Source organism: Chanos chanos, chromosome 3 (assembly GCF_902362185.1).
Source record: "Chanos chanos chromosome 3, fChaCha1.1, whole genome shotgun sequence".
NCBI classification, from domain to species: Eukaryota; Metazoa; Chordata; class Actinopteri; order Gonorynchiformes; family Chanidae; genus Chanos; species Chanos chanos.
Window position 1 is genome coordinate 52,621,530 of NC_044497.1, and position 17,905 is coordinate 52,639,434.

At 43.1% G+C, this 17,905-nt stretch overlaps 1 protein-coding gene across 1 annotated transcript in view; it reads right to left on the reverse strand.

Annotated features, from left to right (window-relative positions):
• Positions 1–9,927: 9,927 nt before the first annotated feature.
• Positions 9,928–17,905, reverse strand: part of pdlim5b (PDZ and LIM domain 5b) — a 54,270-nt gene continuing 46,292 nt past the window's right edge. The window contains exons 9-13 of the mRNA XM_030769238.1: positions 14,402–14,597; positions 12,997–13,177; positions 11,670–11,790; positions 11,223–11,338; positions 9,928–10,878 (exon numbers count right to left, since the gene is read on the reverse strand). Coding sequence (XP_030625098.1) covers positions 10,789–10,878; positions 11,223–11,338; positions 11,670–11,790; positions 12,997–13,177; positions 14,402–14,597 — 704 coding nt within the window. The 3' untranslated portion in view covers positions 9,928–10,788. The remainder of the gene's footprint in view (positions 10,879–11,222; positions 11,339–11,669; positions 11,791–12,996; positions 13,178–14,401; positions 14,598–17,905) is intronic.

A 17,905-nucleotide genomic window follows, 5' to 3' on the forward strand; every position in this document is an offset into this window, starting at 1 on the left:
CCAGCGGTTGACGTTTCTGTAATTTGTTTTATGCAAACAGAGACGGAGAGAAAAGACAGAGGAAAACTCCATCTCCGTGATTGTTTTTAGATATTCTTCTGTTTGTTGGTTATCTAAATAAGTCGGTAAACAAACAAACAAAAGAAAAGAGGGTCAAGAAAATGTGTTAGCGTTTTATTAAGCAGATGGCTGAGCTTACGCAGAGAGAGAGGGAAAATATATCAGCGATCCAGAGGGACGCATTATGTAAATGGATCCGTTTTCAGATCAATGGGTCCCAGTATCCCAGTATCACAAGTCCAATTCATTCAGTACCCGGGCCCTTGGCTGTTCAGTCTTGCACTTGTTCAGAACGATTACACACTGCTTCTGCTCGAAAGCTTTTTAATGGATTGGAACACCATGCGTTCTCTACTGTGTTCCTAAACCTAATTATGTTTACTCAAATGTGGTTCAATGTCTATCAACATCAATATATAGAGTAGTTTGTCACTGAGTGAGCCACTGTGTTTGCCAGCTGCTCCTTTCACATAATGAACCAAACATCTTGTGGCAGATTTGCACGATTATGAAAAATGGTGAGTCAGAGCTCTTGCATATATGGATGATTACATTCGCTATCAAGCGCGGCATTAAGATCGCAATCGCGCAGCTAGTTTTGAACAATACCGAATGACAATCATTAAATTGAAAGATGATTGGTCGTATTACACGCACACTAAAACACACCCTTGCACCCTTGCACACACACACACACACACACACACACACACACACACACATATGCATATTAAAAGTCACAAGGGGTGTCCACCACACAAGGAGGAGCAGGCAAATTAAAATGTACCATATGTCGTTCCATGAACAGAGCTACGCCGAACCGCTAAAACTCAGCTACTCTGTGCATCTACGTGATTTTGTTACCCTATGTCTGAGCCAAATGTACCGTGTGAGTAACACTGATTCATCGTTATCATCTGCACAACAATCTCATTACATACTCATGTGCTCCTACAAATTACATTTCAGCCCCATTTGCACTCCAGTCTAGTGTAGCCCTGTCCGTAGACCCCTGTCTGCTTTCCTATTCACCTCTAATGGCAGGAAGCAAGAGCGCTTCGCCTCTCGCAGAGTCAAAGACCTTCCAGGCAAAACGTCACATCAGCCAGCAGCTTGAAGTAATTCATGCTCTCTCTCTCTCTCTCTCTCTCTCTCTCTCTCTTTCTTTCTCTCTCTCTTTCTCTCGTTCTCTCTCTGTCTCTCTCTCTCTCTTTTTTTTTCCCTCTCTCTCGCTTTCTCATCAGTACTAAAGAGCCTGGATATCCTCTCCACAAACTACAGGAGGATTAATCGCAATAATCAAAGAAAAGCAGAACCGTGAGGGAGGAAGGAGACAGTTTACAGCTCCAGAAATCTCCGAAAAAGTAACCTCCAAAAAGCCAAGGGGGCTTCAACAAGAGGACAAATATGGTGATTTTTTTGGTTGAGTGAGCAAGCGAGAGGCATAGGGCCTCTCTATTCTAACTGTTCGATTCCAGAAATCAAACAGATACTCCAACATGTCGACTAAAAGCAGCCAGTAAACCGAAGATTTCCTCATGTCTGTGCCTCTCTGCGGACTATCAGAAAATAGAGGCTTTTGTGTTAACGCAGGTTCCGTCATCTCTTTTGTCTTCTCTCCTGTGCCAAGGATCCAGAGGCTCTTCCATTTACCTCCTGTGACAGTTACAAAAACTTCCACAGAGCTCTTATTAAAGCAAAATGAAAACAGCTTTACACGTAAAGCAACACTCGAAATACGAAGAGAGCACACATCTCGAACTAGAAACCTAAAGTAAAGGAGAAAAAACCCTAATTCAAACACACATTTATATAATGAACAAAGTTACATGTTTATCAATTTGCTGTCATGTGAAAGGGATGGAGTCTAATGACACTAATTACTGTTTACTATTTATTTAAAGACAGAACCTGAGTCCTGTTCCTTTAAATGTGGAATTTATGAGGGCTACTTCATCCATAAAAAAAAAAGAAAGAAACCACGCAAAAGCTTATGGACTGTTTCAGATATATGAAAAAATGGTGAATTCAATGTAAATGCTGTGGCAATTTACATTCTACAGACGTGCCTAAGAAAAATCCCTTCGTATTTCAAAGAAGAACACTGTAAGTTCACTCATCTCCACGGCTCCATCACGAGAAATCCAGATTTCCAAAAAAACCCCAAAAAAACCCTCAGAGTTATGACCCAGCACAGCAACGAGATGTCTCGTCAATTTTTTTTTTGGTGGTCCCGTCCTTTACTCCCTCTGATGGACGAGAACTTTTCACCCAAGACGCAAGTGGAGCCTGGTCAGGCTAAAACCCGTTAGATAGCAAATGTCTTTCAACCAGAGAGACCGGTCGTACACTTTTGTCTGTGTACGTGTGTGTGTGTGTGTGTGTGTGTGTGTGTGTGTGTGAGCCGGTCACTCCAGCTCTCAGCACAAGGCAGAAGACTGAATGATAGATGGAGAATGTATAGCGTAGCCTCTGCCCCGGTCACGCACGCACACACACACATACATACACAGACATACCTGGACAGAGGCTCTGAAACCAGACACCATTCATACCCTCACATCTGTTCATTCTCTTATCCAGTGCAAGGCTGGGGAGAGAGAGAGGGAGGGGGGAGTGGGGGGGGGGGGGGGGGGGGGGGAGAGGGCCAAAGCCAGCATACCCATGTTTTGGTAGCTGGAAAAGCCATCGAGAGGTTAGAGGAAAACGAACACCCAATCATCTGCTGTTCTCTCCTTTCTCCCTTTGTTGTGCCGCCTCCTCATACTTCTGCTGGTTTGATATAAAGTTCTTCGGAGGGATCCGCGGGGAGACGAGTGTGCCTGTCTGCCATGGCTCCTGTCTGGGAGATGTATACGTCTCGACGGAGAAGCACTCAAAACTCACACACACACACACGTCTTTAGGCAATCTCACCACTCATCTTTGAGTACACAGTCCTGCTCATCTGGCCGTACCTCACAACCCAAAACAAATCATTCATAATGCATGTCTCATCAGATATTCCCCTAATGGAGCTCCTCTCCTCTGTCATTTGCATACTCACACTAGGCCCATTCTGGCTATTAACAGCACATTACTGAGCATGAGCCAGACATACAGAGAGAGAGGGAGAGAGAGAGAGAGAGAGAGAGAGAGGGGAGGATAGTCTATCAAGATATCAAGAGAAAAGAAGATGAAGAAGAAGAAGAAGAAGAAGAAGAAGAAAGCAACAGAATGAGAGTGAGAGGATTTCTTTCTTTAAATTTCATTGTATCATCCCCACCCCCCACCCCCCACAAAAAAAAATGCTGGGCAAAAGAAAAAGGAAAAAAAAAAATCTGAAAACAAAAGGAAGCCTGCATCATATGAAACAGTATTGCAAGAGTTCATGATACACACACACACATACAGAGTTCATGCACAATGGTTTCCCTCTGCAAGGTCACCCTCTCTGGAGATATCAAAGCCAGAAGGTTCATAAATCTCTCTTTGCATATGACTATTGATGTTGGGAGTCAGACGCATTTCGTTTGCGGAGTGACATACCAAGAGACATAATAATTCAAGTCATCTGTAGAACAGAGAGAGAGAGAGAAAACTCATTCTCTCTCTTTCATCCTCACCACCAGCATGGCGAGATCAATGCAGTGTGTGTGTGTGTGTGCGTGTGTGTGTTAACACATTTCATGTCCTTCAGCAAAGAGCTTCACTCCAGTCAATTGCTGACAGAAATCTCCACTCCACGGAAAACAACACAACCAAATTACAGTTTGAACTCTAATTAAACATAACTGTTACCTCCCTCTGTCCTGACTCATCAAAACCATATGCAGTATAGTCATGAAGACCAAATAGGCTTCAATAAACGTATTGTTCTTTCTAAAATCTTCAACATTTTCACTTATTTTTTTCTTTGATACTTTGGGAGTTATTTTTTCTTTGAATTAAGGAGGGGCTTACATCTCCAATTAAAGAAAAAATATTCTTTTCACGCAGGTAAAACTTGTCCCATGTCTAGACATTGTAGTCGTCAGTCTGTGTGCATAACACTAGCTACACTGTGCTCATTAATGTGTGCCAAGCATCTTGTCCCTCTCACTGGCCCTCCTGACTTCCTGCAATTATGAGAAAGGAAGCAGGGGTGAAAGGTCACCTAATACAGCAAAGCTTGGGTCTCAGACAGCACAAGCCCATGTGTGGAGGAGCTGTGAGGTACTATTACGACTGCTAACCGTTAGTGGGGGCTTTGCCTCTCTCTCACTTTCTCTCTCTCTCTCTCTCTCACTTTCTCTCTCTCTCTCTCTCTCTCTCTCTCCCTCTCTCTCTCTCTCTCTCTCTCTCTCTCTCTCTCTCTCTCTCTCTCTCTCTCTCTCTCTCTCTCCAAAGACTGTATGGATTCAACCTGGTCTTTCAAGAAAAAAAACAACAACGCAAAGCTATGGGAGACCATGAGCAGACAGATGTCCATCATGCAGATACACATGAAAAGGTTCAACATTTGGTGTGTTCTGGGCCTGTGCCATATAGTGAAGCGATATGAGAAGATCCATTTAATATGGGAAAAGCTCCCTTGGTTCATTATTGGTTGAAGATGAACTTTGACCTCTCCTGGAGTTTCACAGCACAAGATGCTTCAGGCTTCAATTCCACCTTTGTGGAAGAATTTCAAACTCCTCTTTTTCTGCGGGAACATCGGTAGTCTATTAAACCTTCCCAGACGCCCGCCCCCCCCGGGCATGCAGATTAAGAGCACAGGATCAGGGGTACAACCGATCCTTTTCCTTTCTTATAGGAAAGACAGAACCACTGGCTCAAACTTCCCAATGACATTTCATAACCTCAAATTTAAGGCAGAGACTGTTTATTAAAGCAATGTTAAGGACTTCAACAAGGACTTAAAGAAATCAATAGACTTTCCCCACAGTTCTAAAAACAACCACACAAATGTACAATTCGACACAGTATTACCCTAACTGAACATTGTGTTTATTTAAAAGACCTAGATAGAAATTTACTAATGTTCAGTTCTTGTTAAAATGTTCCGTTTGTTTGGACTTTCTGTTAGGAACTGCACATCATAAAATATCCAAGTAGCTAGTTTGAATCAGTCTTTTGTGTGTTATTCTAATACTTCAATGATAAAAAGTAGAACATTTCTTTCAGCAGAGATGATTTTATATTTGCCAGTTGAGCAACAGAAAATGATGCCAAACATATGATGGTCGTACCAGACGCTGAATTGATTTTTCCCGTGAGACCACAGCTAGCCGAATTTGAACATAAGACATAAGGTTGTGTGTGTGTGTGTGTGTGTGTGTGTGTGTGTGTGTGTGTGTGTGTGTGTGTGTGTGTGTATGCGTGTGTGTGTGTGGGGGTGGGTGTGGGTGGGTGAGTGTGTGTGTGTGTGTGTGGGTGTGTGTATGTGACTGTATGTGAGTCTGTGTGTGTATGTGTATGCTTGTGAGTGGGTGTGTGTGGATGGTCGCGCAAGTGTGTGTAAGTGGGTGTGCGTGTGTGTGCATGTGTTTGCGTGTGTGTGCGTGTGTGTGGGTGGGTGTGCGTGTGTGTGCGTGTGCGTGTGCGTGTGCGTGTGTGTGTGGGTGGGTGTAAGTGTGTGTGCGTGTGCGTGTGTGTGTGGTTGCCTGTGGTCAGTGGGGTAAATACTGACTCTGCATCTGGACTTGTACAGCTTTTAATGATGTCAGAAGATGATCAGTGTTCCAAAAACACCCTGAGATAGAAGACAGAACAGAGCACGGCATTGTGTCCTGTTTTCAAACGGCATTTCAATGCAATGAAATATTCTTCGTAAAAACAGGGTTTTCTTTTTTAAATCAGCCACTCCACAGGGTTTTAAACAAACAACTGCACAGCTACTAAGCCAGACCACATAGACCTACTGTACAGCAACGGTCAAATTCCCACCCAAATTCTTCAGTACTTCACCCCAAAAAACATACATTCACACTCCTACCACACCGCCCTTTAACTCTACTGAATAACAGTTTCTGTGCTCACTAATAAGGTCCAACTCAGGAATCACAACTCTCTTTGCATGCCTTAGATAGAGTAACCATCTTTTCCACGGTACAAGCAATCACAAAGTAAGCATGTGAGTTTGTAAAACCTGAAAATTTACAGGCCTGTGCCAGGTTAAGACCAGGTACGACACACCAACGAGATGAATTTAAAAGCCTCCGGCATTTCACTAAAACAATCTCTAATGAATATCCAGTTTTAGCCCTCACTGACAAACAGCTGGTGTTGATTACTGTACTGAGGGAGAGACTAGGAGAGTTTGGATGGACAGCATGGACTTCATTCAAAAGTCATATTACAGGGATTCTATGGGGACTGGGAGCAGCTGGCCTGATTGCTGCCTTATTTGTTCCCACAGTTATGGGAGGTTGCAGGATACAGCAATGCAGTAACTGTCTGGCCTTTTCACTGTTAAAGTCAGATGACTGCTCTATCCTGATGACGCTTTTGCCATTAATGAGCTTAATCTCGGCCTGTGGATCCTGGGAAAACCTGTTTGTTAAGCCATACTGATACTTAATGTTCAATTAAACACTGCAGAGAGAGAGAGAGAGAGAGAGAGAGAAGAGAGAGAGAAGAGAGAGAGAGAAGAGAGAGAGAGAGACTAAGAGAGAGAGAGAGGAGGAGGAGGATAGTCCATCAAGCTATAATGTTGCTCTTTAGTCAATAAATGCCACAGTCATTTGGAGTCTAATGCCTCTGATCAATCCGAACAGTTTTACAGTTCAACTGAAGTGACGTCTTACCTTCTACTAATGATGTTTGCTTGTTAGATTAAGGACCCTCCTGGTTTAATTGATCCACAGTGATGTTGACAGGCTTCCAGACATCTGAAAAGTCAGAAATATTCACTTTCAGTAATGTCTAGTTATAGTCAGCCCACACATGGACATTTTGTTTCAATTCAAATATGCAAATACCACCAGCTCTGCAACAATGAAAATTTTGTACTAAAATATGGATGCATGAAAATACATAAATATGTTGTTCAACTTTTTAAAACTATTGAATATGAGAAATGGGATTCGTTAAATATTACCCTAATATACATCGAATGAACTTATTATATATAGCTCTCAACTTTCACTCTACCATACAGTGATAAAACATATACTATCTATAAATAAAACATTGTGTATTTTTGGAGTGCCTGACAAATGTTTAGCAAAAAATGTTCTACAAGAACAAAGAATACTCTTATTAATTAGTTTTGCTAAACATACTTGAACCAGTCACGGTAATGGTTTTGATGCACAGCACTCCATCACTGTCAATCACCCTACGATCGATCTTGGTATAGGTAGCTGAAGTACTAAACATCGCAACAAAGTTTAACAAAGTGGAATATTTAAAGCCTGCAAAAAAGTGCAAACCTTTGCTTTTCTCCAACAAAAGCGTTGCTATGTCGAGTGTGGAGTATATGTTGAGATGGATTTGTGATCTACATTAAATCGCCTTAAGGAATGTATCGACTGAAATGCTGAAATGAAATCGCGGAAAGTTCGGCATCAAATACGAACATTTCAAGAAGTAACAATATGATCCCCCCGTTATTACCAACATTATCCATGCAATTCGTCACGGACTTTTCATATCAAACCATAACGCAGAGTTTGTGAAGAAACGGAGAACAAAATCGCTAAGACAACAGTACCTCGCCCTCTTGAAATCACAGTCTCTCTCTGCGCGCGGCTGTCAAATTTTCATTTCAACCAGTTAACTCACCTTTTCAACATGTCCCCAGATCGTTTTTAAAGTTCCTTTTCGGTTGTTGCTTCACTTTCCCTTAGAGTAAGATCTCACCCAAAATAGCGGTGGACTGCGTACCGTGTTTGAGTTAAACCTGACTTCTTCCAAGTCCAGAATCACCCCGCTTTCCTCTATCAGTTGCGCCTTTGCCAAGCGAAAAGTGCTCCTACCACTGACGTCTGTGAGAAGTACACCTAGGAAAACACTGAACTTCTACCCAGGTTGAAAGCCCTAAAGCGTTATCCAGTCCGTATTTAAACGCTGGTTGAAAAGAATTGGCTTCAAAACATAAAGAGTACTTTGACATTACTGTCATGACATTCTGTCTGTGTTTATCTATTCAATTATTTATTTATTGTACAGAAGTGCGTGTATCCAAGTGCAGCAAAATGAATCTCTACGTATCCGGAATAACACTACTCACGTTTTAGTTATTGTTTCTACTGCTCCCATGGAAACTGTGTACTTTTCCAGGACGAGAGAGTCAAGCTAGTGCGTGTTTGGTGTTAACTTCATCTAAGCAGCGTAAATATTAGAGGTGAGTTGAAGATACACATAGATTTTTAATTGTGTCACCAAGATCAATGACATTGCACTATGGGAAAACACAATGATTATAGGTTCTTTATTTGTGTAATATTGATTGTAATTCTTGGTTAGGGTTCTTAAAACACACAGCTGACTCTGAACTAATAAGGGAAAGATCACCTCCTCTTTCACACACTAGGCCAGTAATATAACTAAACACATATGCGCATTATATGTGTTTTATCATGTGTCTTTGCTGATGAAGCAGATGTAAAATCATTTTGAAGTAAACACCTCAGAGAGGAATTGTTGAGCGTGGTACAATACTTTTCATGATTTTCTCAATTGTGGCTTTCAAAAGTAATTTTAAGATCAGATACATAACAGCAAGAGAAAAGAATGTTGTACTGCACTTTTAGCGCACACACACACACACACACACACACACACACACACACACACACACACGGAGAGACAGTCAGAGAGAGACAGAGACAGGGAGAGAGAGAATTGGTGTGGTTTAAAAAAAAAAGAACCATTATGTGCTTTACACATGTTTCTCTTTTATTTTCACTTTTGGGCAGAATCTGATAAAAAAAAACAAAAACCAAAAAAAAACAGTGCACTTTTCTCATTACTTTCCCATTTACTGATTAGGAGATGAACAAACTACATGTGTTTTATGTCAATAAAAAAGGAAAATGCATTATGGAAACTATAATAAGAGAATATAACAGCCTAACAGTAAAAAAAAAAAATCAGAAATTATTATGACTTGCACACCAGTGATAAAAAAAAACAAACAATTACACATCTCCATATTTAATGTTATTAATGCTGGTCATAAAAGTGACTTGTTCAGAAGACACAAAAATGAACAGATCACAACTTATCATTCGTAATAGTTTTTTTTTTCTTCTCTTTGTCTGTTTTCACGTATGCAAAATCAATGCAAGAGCCAGTAACTGGGAGAGCGCTAACTGACCAATCACAGCCAGGCTGGGAACTGCTGCACATGCCTGAAGGTTTCATATGTTTCTGTGTGTCTACTGGCAAATGATCCACTTATAATTAATAATATGCAATAATATAGAGCCAGCCCTCTCAATGTCTATACCTTTTCATTCTGATGTTCAAGATGAGAATATGCGGATACTATAACCTGTACGTAACATGCTTTTTTTTTTCTTTGGAAAATATCAGTGATGAATTGATTATTGGTTAGCTTAAGAAGAACATCTAATAAATAGATACCTAAAATAAAAATTATAGCGTTATACCAACTTCTAATTCAACACTGATAAGAAAACAAAACAAGAAACAAAAGCATTTTACAAAGATAAGAGGTTTTTATATATAAAAAAAAATCGACATTGAAAAAATAAACTATCACTGTTCCTCAAACTATTTCCTGCCTTGACACTGTCAGTGCAGGGGGACTATGTGCAAAGCCCTTGAAAAACCCCATATCCATACCACAAGCCTCAATAAATATACCTGGATGAACAGAGCTCTGTTAGAAGACCCAGCCACAGGAGAGGTGAGATAGAGGTGGGGGTAAAGGGGGGGGGGGGGGTATTGCAAATGAAACTGAGGAGTGAGTGAGGATTCTCGGTTACTGTTTTATGCTGAGTGCTGATTTTACCATTCCACTGTATGGAGAAACCATACACTGTCCCCCAGTGGATCTTTTCATCCGTGAGATTCAACGAAGCCGCGGCAAAACCCGTTTCAGGCGGCATAAAACATTTCCATCACGCTCAGCGTGGCCAACGTACGACGGCCCCGTTCCACGCTATACTGATTACGATCAAAGTAAACGTGTTTTAAACAAAAAAAAAAATAAAGACATGATCGCCATCCTATTAAATTTGCCTTTTTTTTTTTTGAAAATAGCTCCCAAATTCGACGTGCACTGTACTCTGTACATCCTTTGTTTGAGTGAACAGAGACAATTCTGAAGTCTAATACAGAGCCCAGCACCTCTCTCCTCTCCTCGACGGTCCTTTCTAGAACATTCTACCACTGTGGCATCATACACGATTATATCGTATTCGCTATGGAAAAGGACAAGAAGGAACACTATTAAAAGAGCACATAACATTACAATTTCAAATCTTGGTAGAGAGAAGACTGTACCTCTATGGCTACCTCATCAAACATTGTCCATTTTCTCACTGATGAAAACTGGACTAAGGCACTCGTTATAACTGTGAACATAAAACACCTGACAGCGAGAGCGACAACAGAAATAAAATAAACAAAGCACACATTTCCCCTAACTAGATATATCTGTAGATAAAGGAATTATAAACTCATGAATCAATAATCTTCCCGAAAAAAGAAAAAAAAATCTAAATATCAACAGCCGATAGAATAGAATTTCTCTTGTTAATTTCATCTGGTCGTACACTGCGGAATTCAGGGGGGTCAGATGTTAACTGTGTGTGCATGCTTCTTGCACAAGGGCTTGTCCTTTTTGGAGAAGAAAGCCTGGCCTTCTAGATTGGTACTGCAGACCTACAGAGAGACAGAGAGAGAGAGAGAGAGAGAGAAAGATTTGTTATCTATCACTGGCTTTCACTGGTTAGTCAGATACCATATGATTAAACAGACAGAAAATAAGGCAAACACACACCTATTTATAAGCTGAATATATAAAGTCTTTTAACGGAAACCTTGAAGAACTTATTGCCCAGACATCGATATTTACTGATCTGAATCTACACTGCATGGCTGAATGTACAATCTCTTTCTCTACAGGCATTTTGGGCTGATATCACAGTTCAGAAAGACATTTTCTCCGCGCATAGGAGGCAGCTGTGTTAATACACAGACTTCCCTCTCCTTCATCTGACACTTACCATACACACAAAGCAGGTATCGTGCCAGGTGAACCCCAGAGCCTCCAGAAACTTGTCTCCAGCCTCGATGGGGAAGTCACATCCATGGCAGCTTGTACCAAATAGGTTGTAATAGTCTAAAGAGACGAGAAACCAGATCACCCTTCACAACACGTCTGCTAACGCAAACTAGAAAAACAGTTATAAACTGCACGTATATTTAACAGTCCTCAACGCTCTTTGATTACCCGGGCTGAGAAGAGACTCATGACATTAAATCTACTTGCTACTGAAGTGGAACTGACATCAAAATACAGCAGAGGTAGTTAAACACACAGGCCCATTTGACCTTCTTCTATACGACTTGGGACAGTTATGGCCTGAGTGATGGGTAGTCTCTGAGTTGTTTCGTACACACACACACACACACACACATACCACCAAGGAGGGCATGACCTTTACTCTCACCTTTCTCACAGTATGGTTCTCCATCCTCCAGGTGGAAGGTGTTGTTGCGAATGGGCTGCTGGCAGGAGGCACAGAGGAAGCAGTACACATGCCAGGTCTGCTTCAGGGCATTGATGACTTCCTGTTAGGAAACAAAGGGGGAAAAAAAGAAAAAAAAAAGGAAAAAAAATTGAGTCTGGCACCGCAAAGTAAACCGTACACATCCACTTAAAATGATATATTCCTTCTCAAACCGTTTTCAGCACGTCCGTTTTGTTTTTTTTTTTTCTTTTAAGCCAAAAAGGCATAAAATCATACATAATAGCATGTTACAACTGACAACATTTTTACAGCTACATTTCATCAAGTGTGTCTGTGCAGCTTTATCCCCGGCCAAAGAAAGGAAGCCAAGAAAAATGTGTATAATTCTCCAATCCTTCCAAGGATGACCTTGAAATGATTTGGGCCATTAAATTTGATCCTCAAGACGGTCCTAAATGAGACAATGTTTGATCTCTCGACAGACACAAAAAAAAAAAAAAAAGAAAAAAAAGTGTCCTAGATTGGAAGCTGTATTATAGCCTCCCGCTCATTAGCGCAGCAATCCCAGCATGCTTCAGCGCCTCTCTCATTCTCATTGACCTCCCCGGCACCTCTCGAGGCCCTGGCGCTGGCTTTTTGAAGTGGGCTAATACTAAAGCAGCGGAACTGGTGCTAACTCTGACACATCTGAGCTGTGAGTGCCAGCCTCTCCTTTAGTCTGCAGACCTTATGATCCCGATTAAAGTTCTTTTCCCACAGCTCAGGGGCTCGGAGAGAAAAGAGAGAAAGAGAAAGAGAAAGAGAAAGAGAAAGAGAAAGAGAAAGAGAAAGAGAAAGAGAAAGAGAACAGGGGGGCTGAGGAAAGGGGGAGGAATGAAGATATGAGAGATTAGCAAAGGGACAGATTTGGATAGGTTCACCACCGAGAGAGAGGGAGAGAGAGAGAGAGAGAGAGAGAGGTATGAGAGAGAGAGAGAGAGAGAGAGGTATGAGAGAGAGAGAGAGAGAGAGAGAGAGAGAGAGGGAGAGAGACTAACAAAGTCTGACACTTCTTTGGATTCATGTGACGACTGTTATTTTTGGGGAGGTTTTTTTTGAGTCTTATTTGATCACACCTCACACCTGTGGCTTGGTTTTTTCCAAATCCACCCCCCCCACCCCCCAGCCCCCCAAGAGAGAGAGAGAGATGCTACCGCTACACAGCCTGCGTGTCATCTTCTTTAAATCAGAGGAATCGCACTAATTAACGGCAGACGGTAATTAAAAGACGAGAAACGATCCCAGCCCCGGCGTGTCGTTCTCTCACCCCGAGAATCTTCTCCTGGCAACGGCAACACGCGGGCGCGAAGAACTGTTCGTAGCAGTGCTCGCAGTACACAGAACCCCGCTCCTCCACAAAACCCACATCTGCCAGGGAGCAGTGACACTGTGCACAAGTGAACTCTTCTGGGTGCCACGATTTTCCCATGGCAACCAGGAAAGGACCCCTGTAGAGACAAAGAAAATAACCAGGTTGAGGAAACTAACAGAAAATCTTCAGAAGCAGGTCCTTGGAAGACACAGTACACACAGAAAACGACCCAAAAAAAACAACAACCCCAAACTGTTTTTTTTTTTTTTTTTTACTAAACCCAGAGCCTCTAAAGAGAAACCAAACTGAATTGAGCGCCAGATTACATTTTTATGACAGTGGCGAGTGACAGATATTTTTATTTACTTATTTATTTATTTATGAAATCCGGCTCATCGTTGAATTATTAATTACGCTGCGCGGCTTGGATGAAACTGTAGCGTTCTCAGATGTGATTCAGACATAACGTTCCGTAAGTTCGGACAGCCGCGAGGGTAACAGGAGGATTCCGGCTCTACCGTGTCAGCAGGGATGCCAGTAGCAAATAGGATGATTAGCTGAGGGGGGAAAACAGTGGACTCTGAGGATATCAAATGCGGAAAACCGAAACTTTAAGCTAGGATGTCATGGACACTTCTTGCCCCGGAGCCTGCGAGTCTATCCTTCATCCTTCGGTGTAATATAAACTAACCGTGGACTAACCGCCCGCGAAGGGGAGAGGAGTCGGAGAGGAGGGACGCGGGAGTCCGTCCCGAGCTACTGAACAAAAACAAGCCGGCGAGGGCCATGAACTTTAATTATGCCCGGATAAAAGCAGCACGTCCCTCGCCCCGCCTGGCTGTCACGCTAAATTAATCAGCCGTTGCTTTCCCCGCGAATTAAACTTTACATCAGTGGAGTGCAGCCACATGCTCAGATCACGCCGCTGCGGCCGACAGTTCACAAATCTCACTGGCACCTTCTCTCCAGCTACCAAATCTGCAAAATCTACAGAGATTTATCAGAGTAATTACTATAAAAATAAGACAGAGATTGTTATCTCTTCTTGTAATAACAAGAGATTATCCTCTGACATATATTTGCTTGTAAGTCTTGCTTACGTCTTCTTAAAATGCAACGAATCTAATTCGACAATGGCAGAGGACTACACGCACTAAATAAAAGCATAGGTAAAAACAATGAATCTTGATCTATAATGACTGAGTGATTAATAGACTGATTGGCTGATTGACTGACTGACTGAGTGACTGACTGACTGACTGACTGACTGACTGACTGACTGACTGACTGATTGATTGATTGATTGATTGATTGATCGATCGATCGGTTGTGGTTGCGTAAGGGTGAGGCTGTTTCTAACCTGATAACCATGTTGCAGTGGGCACACATAGGAGTGCGTGTCCCAGCGGGAATGTGCTCCGCACGCTGCACAAGAGAATCCTGGTCTTTAGGGTGTGGCTGGGGAGCAGGACGTTGAGGACCTTTAGGAGCACTGTTGCTTACTCGCCCGAAGGATGCGGCTGTCCGACCGGCCGGGACACCCGCCTTTGGGAAACCTGAGCAGAGAGAGAGAGGGAGAGAGAGAGGGAGAGAGAGAGCAGGGTTATGTTTTACGACAAAAGACCAATGCATTATAACACTGCATCGTAAAACCCAGTCGTGAAAAAGGGGTGAGTGACTTTATGGACAGGGTTTGGAGATGTTCACAGGTGCTGTGGTTAAATACACTATCGGACCCTGAGGCTCCACACTCAGTTCAGCACAGGGCTGGGGAGCATAGGCCATCTGTGTCCTGGACATCCACACCACACACACATTCAAAACAAAGGATCAATTTACCTCACCAAGAAAAACCACACACACACACACACACACACACACACACACTCAGAGCCAGAGGAGACACCTGGCAAAATACTCTGCCTGCCCTCAGCGCTCAGAGATCACAGAAACAAACCTCCCCTTCTCTCTTCGCCCGCACAAAGACATCAGGGGTCGGAGGTCACCGCACTCCAGCCAGAGGCACAGAGTCGCTCTTTGAGAAGGAAGATCTCATCAGAGGACAAAGCCGAGAGGAGGAGGTCACAGTGCAAGTACCTCCTCATTTTCCACACGGCTCAGCACAAACAAGCTGTATCAACACAGCTGTGTACTAACAGAGTGGTGAGAGGAGCGGGGGGGGGGGGGGGGGGGGGAGGACGCCCCGCCGTCAAAAGCGCAAGCGGGGAGAGCGCTCTCTCCGAGGGTCGGCCCCCGGGAAGAAAAAGTCTGTCCTCTCCTCTCCTCTCCTCGTCTGCCAGGAGACGTCATTCAGAGCTGCCACTCACCCGCGCTCTAAACCGACACGTTTCTTGCATGGCGCCAGTGTAGAGTGAGACACACCCGGGAGCCCAGGAGCCTTATCTCCAGCAGATAAACATCTGCAGGATGTATCCGTCGCTCTTCTGCCAGACGCCTCAGCTGCGACAAAGATGTTTCTGACAGACAGAGAGAGGGGGCGGTTTCCTGCGGAGGACACTCCGGTCCCGACTGGGCCACGAGACTCAGCCTGCCGCAAGCGTCACCAAACAAGCGCTCCGGGATAAGGACTCAGCTACCCGCTGTACTCTGACTGACTTCAAAACGCGGGCCTGCTTATCTGCTCCTGACGATACCGCAGTAATGAGACTTATATTAATTCACATCTAATTAGTCTCGGAACACCAAACGCCTGGATTCCTTTAGCTACACAAGTTGTGTTAACATGTCTTTTAAGCAATGTGTTATTAGTGGAGATGTGTAATAAGTGCTTTGAATACATAAGCACTTTGAATCCGTAAATGCAAACAGCAGGGAAACCAAAGAAGTAACAATGGTGTCGTCAGTAAATACTTGGGTAAAACAAAATAAATCCAGCGTCTAGCAGGTGACATCAGCCTTTGTACAAAGATTTTGTTTCACTGACTGTTTACCAAGCCCTGAGCCAAAGAGGGATTGAAGGTGTTTGAACGATCGTTACCGTCACGTTATTCTTAGGTGATTCCTTTTCCGAGTGTTACTTCTGTCTGGTAAAATTCAGTGCTATACTATAAGCGCGTCGAACTAATTACAACAATATTTATCACACGTGACTGCCTTGGCAAGTCTTCATCAAACCTGTTTTTTTTTTCCTCCAGTTAACGAAGAGAATGAGGTCACAACACAAGTAAAAGAACCAGGATAAGAGCCTACCATTCAAATACTGGAAATGAATATTTGATGTATGTGGAAAAGTGGAAAAGTTCTAATTACTGTCGGTCAATCCAAAGAGAAACATCACTGTTACGTTTAGTTTGGTTTTTCTGCTGACTCATGTCCGCCTCTTGCCAGTTTAATCATGAATCATAGACCACACACATCCTGTGGCTAACTATTGATAAGATTAGTGTCTCCTTCCAGCTAAAACCTCTGCCTCTCCAATACCTCTCAAACATTCTGGAAGGTTCCGCAAGTCAAACACTGACCTTATGCAACTCTAGATTTATCAGGAGCAAGTATTTTCAAGCACACAGATCCTTATATTGGGGTTAAGCCACAAAGACTGCCCACATCAGTTTCAGGTAACATAAAAATTCATTCTCCTATTCGATAATGTTTTTGAGGTTAGCTTTTCCTAGTTTCCATCTAATACACACTGTATCTGCCCACAACTACGAATGAGGATACTTTTTAAAGTGTTTCTCGATTTTCAGCTGTGTGTAATATCTATGTCCTAAACAGTTCTTCATAATATCTACCAGACAGCAGTAGCCAACACTTTTGACTTGAAACAATGACCAAGAATTCAATTTTCCTTAAAATTCCCTGACTAAACTTCAGCATTTGTATAAGATTTATGTAGGAACCAACAGGACACAGCAAAGTAGAGCAGATCCCAGATGGACCCTGTCAAATGGCCTGAACTTCCTATTCCTAAATTCTGTCTTTGTATTAGGGGATATCTCCAATCTCCCAGCTGCTGGACAGAGCATCCCAATCACTCCTGAAGTCTGGAATCACTCAACATGATGATCCTTAATTGGTCAGATCCTCCTTAATATTCCAAAGTCTCTCCCTCACTCAACGAAGCGATGCCCTAACGTCTTCCAGCGCCCTGACCGAGTCTTTCCCAACGCTGCTCTCCCTGTTCCAAAACACCTGACTCACCCGCTTATCAAGACTCCTCAATCACTCGACGACTTTGATCAGGTGTGGTCAGACCTAAAACGCGCCGAGGCCTTCAGGAGCACAGCTGGAGAACACTGCCCCAAAATGAAGCAGCGGGGTGGGGGTGGGGGTGGGGGTCGTTTTCTGGTGCTGTTTCCTGGAGTGGAACCCAAGCCCCGAAACCCTGTAATTACCACACCTGACTAATTAAAAAAAAAAAAAAAAAACCTCCACAAAGAAAGCAAGCCTTGAGCCGCAAGATTCCCTAACGCATTTCTCTCATTCAGCTCCGTGACTCCCTGGCCCTCAACATCAGTGCGCCGAAGGCCCGGGCTCCTGCAAGGCTTTCGTCCAGGCAAAAGGGTTCACTTTCAAAAAACCGAATACGAACAAGACAGACACGTACATAAATAATAACACAGAAGGATACCTGTGTTTCTTAGTCATCCATGCCAGCACTGCTGTCAACAGCCTGGTCCTAAAACCCCCCCTTCCTCAGAGAAGCATAAGCTACCTGGTGTACAGGGCTAGGGGGGGCTCTCCTCCATTCCCCCGTCCCCTCACTGACAGAACTGAGCGTCTGTGAGATGCGGGTACATGCTGCAAGAGCACGGACCTCGCTAATAAGATCAGCAAGCCTCTAAAGTAAATATTTACCTTCCAGCACGAAGCCTCCAGCTCCCCTGCTGGAGCGAAAAAG